The following is a 4,919-nucleotide window of genomic DNA, read 5'->3' as shown; positions in this document are numbered from 1 at the left end:
GCTGCTGCTCTGCTGCTCTACGCTCAGAGCACAAGCGACTGTTACATTAGCAAAATGTATTTATGACTGAACGTCCATATCTTTTTATCATCTCTGTGGGCAACAATACCTAAAAAACAAGTTTTTTCTCCGACAACTTGGGTGTAAAAAACTATGGTTGTTAAAGCTTTGCTCTGCGCCACCGGCAGCAGGAGGAGGGAGGGAGAGATTATGATCCCGCCACACAACATAAATTTTCTACAGAGGAGGGGGAAATTTTGAGGATTTATTCTTTCTATACGTGTTTTAAAACGCTATATTTCTTAATTTATTTTCAAAATATTTCGAATAAATTAGCCTATTAAAAAATAAAAGAAATAGTTTACTTGCCCGGTCGGGCAGACATCGGGGGACACCCACCTGCCCGAATATGGGTTTTACCTGCCCCGGGCAGTCGGGCAATAGGACTTGTTGAACCCTGTCCAAGCCATGCTTTGACATAAAACCATGAAATTTAGTACACGTGTAACATCTCAGGACCTATAAAAAAGTCTTGTTGTGTCATGGTCCAAACCCCACAGGAAGTCAGCCATTTTGGATTGAAGCTYCCAATTTATCTSTTTCTTTGCACATGTATCTGAGCCAACTCCTCCTCCAGCTTTGAACATGCAGACTTCACATGCTGCATGCTTCTCTCAACACTGACTGAAGGCAGGATGCTCTAAATCACYCATACATGATCRGATCTGCACAAAATTTTCTGTGCATCYTAAGGGAGACCTGCTCAACACGTRTGTTTAGTAGTTTAACAAGATCAKTTTAYTCCCCTGTCAATCTGTTCACCTTATGAGATTATTTAAATAATGAAGGCCTGTGATGATTCCAYCAAAACTGCCATCAAGTGGTCACTACTGAKTGGTGAGTGGAGACATCAGCGACGGTTGGCGTCGAGTTCTYTCTTGTTATGACTTCCAAGGAGTCAAACTTTCTTCTAAACGTTTAAAGTGTCCTTGATCACTAGGTTTTAGGCTTTCTGGAGGTCTCTGCAAGTTTTCTTTTATGATCCTTGGCTGTTTTCACTTTTTACCCAGTTCATAATAATTTTCAAGGCCTGACCTCTAATCATTCAGGCATAAAAAGTCTCCTGACCTTAAGGCAAGGATTGAACCAGTAATTATTTCAGCACATAACAAAACTTAGGAAAGAACCTAAAGGAACTTGGTTATTTTGTAGAATCTGAAAATTACCATAGGCAATTGATAGACAGGAAAAAAATAGTAATTTAGCACAAGAAGGCGTAAGCTGAACAACCTGACTGATTATGATGATGGTGACCAAATTGAAGAGATGCCTCTTTAAAGTCCTGTCTCAGGTTTCTGTTGGATTTTCTGCTTTTTAAAGTGGTGACCTTCAGATGTTGTGCATCTACTGGAGATGACACTTCCGGTTTTTTACCAAAGTCAAAGTCCAACAAAAAACTTTAAAAGAGCTCCAGAAGACCCGAGAAGCTGTCCTCTAAGTCAGAGGTTTTCAAACTTTTAAGTTTCTGGCCCACAAAATTACAGTTGCAGAAATTTGTGACCCCAGATATTACTGGTTTTCTTATGCAAACTTTGCTAATATGGGCATAATAACAACATAAACAACCCTAGTAACTACAATACTACTTTTATTCATTTATGATTATTGTATATTACATTATTTTCAATAATTAGGGTGAAAATATATTCCATTAGCAATTTATTTGCATTTAAAATGATGTATGGAAATCATCTGGGGACCCTTACTTGATATTTTGTGACCCACATAGGGGTCCCGTCCCCAACTTTGGGAACCACTGCTGTAAAGACCCAGAGAAACCAACATTTTCCAACAATTCAAGTACAGTTTGGTGACGATCAGTGTGCTTTACAGCTTTTTAGAACAGCGTGTCACAATGCAAGGGTTGTTAAAGTAGCTTTAAGATCAGAAAAAAACTGTTTTCACTGTCCTAAATTGAGTATTGAGTGAAAAAAGCCTTTTGGTTATAAACTTTATTCTGAGCTGTGTTTTTATTCCAATGAGCATTTGTGACTAGAATCTAAAAAACCAAGTCCTTTGAAGCTAAAAATGCTGCTGTGCTTTTAAAAAAAAGATTTCTGRTCTGCATTCAGTCATTTTGAAGCTGCTTCATGCAAACAGAGCTGATTTAAAAGCAGGAAATGGACTGACTTCCAGATAACTGAAGCTGTGTTTGTGTTCAAGTTTGTGCTCTTTAAGTATTGATGAGCACAACTCAGATGAAGACGAGCCGTAAAAATGTCACGAAATGATATCTTATTGATCTTTTGAGTCTTCCCTACTCATGTGGAGGCAGATTGGTGGTCTGATTTCATCTCCGCTCTCTCTCTCTGTGTAAGAAATGCCTAACAAGCACTCTGCTTCATCCTCTTCTCTTCCTCCTGCTGCGCCTCAGGTTTGAACTCCATTCTGTTTGCCATCAACATCGACAACAGCGACTTGAACGGTGGGTTAATGCGAGCGGGCTCCTCGGTGTCCCACCTCCTCAAGGAGTCAACACAGGGCATCGGCAGCCTTCTGAAGGAGTCCACTCAGGGAGTGAGCAGCCTCCTGCGAGAGATCAGCACTTCCACGGCTGTGGTGCCCGGCTTCAGCCCGAGAGTGGACGGAGCCTCTGACCCGCTGCCCGTCCTGCCCCGCAGCACCTCTGCTGGTAGGAAGCAGCACTGTTCTTTGGACTGTTCTCTAAATTACAAAAATATATAGTAAACTGCTCTTTTTACTGCATTGTTGCCACTTGTCACGTTTTCCCAATTGGTTAAACTTCAAGATTTACTCATTTTTTCCCTTCTTTTTAAAAGTATTTGCAGAAGATGCATCATCATCATCGTCAGTTCAGTAAAATGTAGGGTTGGCRAATACAGGCAAAACAATTTATCACAATAAGTTGTGGCAATTACCTAACAATTAATATTATGATCAGTAGATGAAAGCTGCACTTGTATGCTTTTTTATTTATTTTTTAATTTTTTTATAGAAACATTGATGAACATATTACATAGCCCAATTACACAGCATAAATTTTAACATTAGTGCAAAAAGTGTCCTTGGGTGTCCTGAAAGGTGCTTTTCAAATAAAATGATTATTATAAAAACAAAATTATCTTAATTCAATTCAGTTTATTTATATAGCGCTAAGTCACAACAACTGTTGTCTCAGGGCACTGTACACACACACACGCACACACGCACTCACGCACGCACGCACTCACGCACACACAAAAACAACAACAAAAACAATAAATCTAAAGAAGCCAGCAGACTGAACACTTGGGGGAGAAGTAGAAGATACGTTATATATTTGACTCTAAATCAGTCACCTTGTGTTCTAAAATTATACTTCCAAACCATCAGTCAAACMAACTTCTTCATTTGATCGGGTTGAAATATTTCCACAACGTGGAGTGGCAGRGTATCTGTAGGAATGCAATATGTCACGGCCCACATTATCTCTTTCCAGCACTGACTTTGCTACTCGTAAGGGACGGACTGAGTGCATCGTGGATTATCAGCTGATTAGATTTCTTTCCACCATTCTCTGYAGACAGTGTTGCTTCGCTCAGCAGCTTTCGTCGTACTCCTGCTCATGGCGGTCTTTCAGTTGATAAAACAGATTCCTTTTCGGTCAGTACACTCTGGACAAACGTAGGTATCTGTGTCTGAAAGGAAAAAAGCCACAAGCACGTGGTTGTGAACCAGGGCTTCCAGACTTGCTAGAGGCAGTGAGACTTTTCTTATTCTTCTTCAGCACCARTGATAGGGACAACAGGGGGGTGCTGTCTGCCAGTTAGCAAGCCAAACAGGTGAAAATGAGTTGTTTTGCTCTTAAAGGGGACCTATTATGCAAAATTCACTTTTTAAAGTTTTTTTTTTACTCAACCTTGGGAATGTACTTCTTAAAAAAACAGTCCTAGGACCAAAAAAAAATGCACCCAGGGGCATATTTACTGTAAGTAAATGTATTTTTAATGTATATTAACGACAAGTTTTATACTTCCATCATTTTGTGATGTCACAAGCCGTACGACAACCCACCGGAACCTGTGTTCAGCCCCTTACCTTGCAACCCCCGAGTGAGACTCCTCCTCAGTATAAAAAGCCGTCACGGTTGTTGTTGTGTAATGTGCAGCTCATTTCACAACAAGCCTGCAACAGGGCAATGGGTAGAGTGTTGGACCAGAGAGTGGGAGACTAGGGTTTGAGACCGACACGAACACAATTTATTTGTTTATTTATTTTCATTCGTTATGAACACGTTTTCTCATGTACCTCTATTGTTTAGCTTATTAAAACCTTGTTAAAGCCTATTTGTTCGAGTTTCTGAGGTATTTTGACCACTGCTGCTCCCTGCTCTGGTAACAGAGCGCAGAACAGAGGAGGGAGAAAAAAAAGAAGCTGCGACCACGACTCTGCCTCTGGGTCTCACTCAGGGTCTCATATGGTTGCACAACGGAGCTTCTGCTATTATTAGCCATGCTAACGTAAACGCTGGCTTTGGAGGGCGGAGTTAATGTCAACAGATTTTTGGAGGGCGTTACCAACGACATTATAATAGGACTAGATACCGTAACCACCGCTACTGCCTAATGGAGCTGACGAGACGTGGGGCCGCCATCTTAAACCGGTCTCCCGGTCCACTCAGTGTGGTAAGTGTAGCAGGCACAATGAAGTATCAACATGTTTAATAAATCATAACTCACTGAAAACTGAAGTGACGGTCATGCCTTTAGCTGCAAACCTTATACATACAGCTAGCATAGCTAGCTACTTGTATAAGAGCACATGGTTGTGCGTATTTAAATATTATTGGGGTTGAAGGTAATATATTTTGCAAAACAAAGTGATCCGTGCATATATGTATGTATGTATATATACATACA

The 4,919-nt window shown here is 40.6% G+C and overlaps 1 protein-coding gene across 1 annotated transcript in view; it reads left to right on the top strand.

Annotated features, from left to right (window-relative positions):
* Positions 1-4,919, top strand: part of snx29 (sorting nexin 29) — a 230,948-nt gene that overhangs the window by 15,318 nt on the left and 210,711 nt on the right. The window contains exon 7 of the mRNA XM_014028096.1: positions 2,435-2,692. Coding sequence (XP_013883550.1) covers positions 2,435-2,692 — 258 coding nt within the window. The remainder of the gene's footprint in view (positions 1-2,434; positions 2,693-4,919) is intronic.

This window comes from Austrofundulus limnaeus, unplaced genomic scaffold (genome assembly GCF_001266775.1).
Source record: "Austrofundulus limnaeus strain Quisiro unplaced genomic scaffold, Austrofundulus_limnaeus-1.0 Scaffold5, whole genome shotgun sequence".
Taxonomy (NCBI): Eukaryota; Metazoa; Chordata; class Actinopteri; order Cyprinodontiformes; family Rivulidae; genus Austrofundulus; species Austrofundulus limnaeus.
The sequence above is the reverse complement of the archived record's forward strand: the minus strand, read 5'-3'. Positions and strand labels throughout refer to the sequence as shown.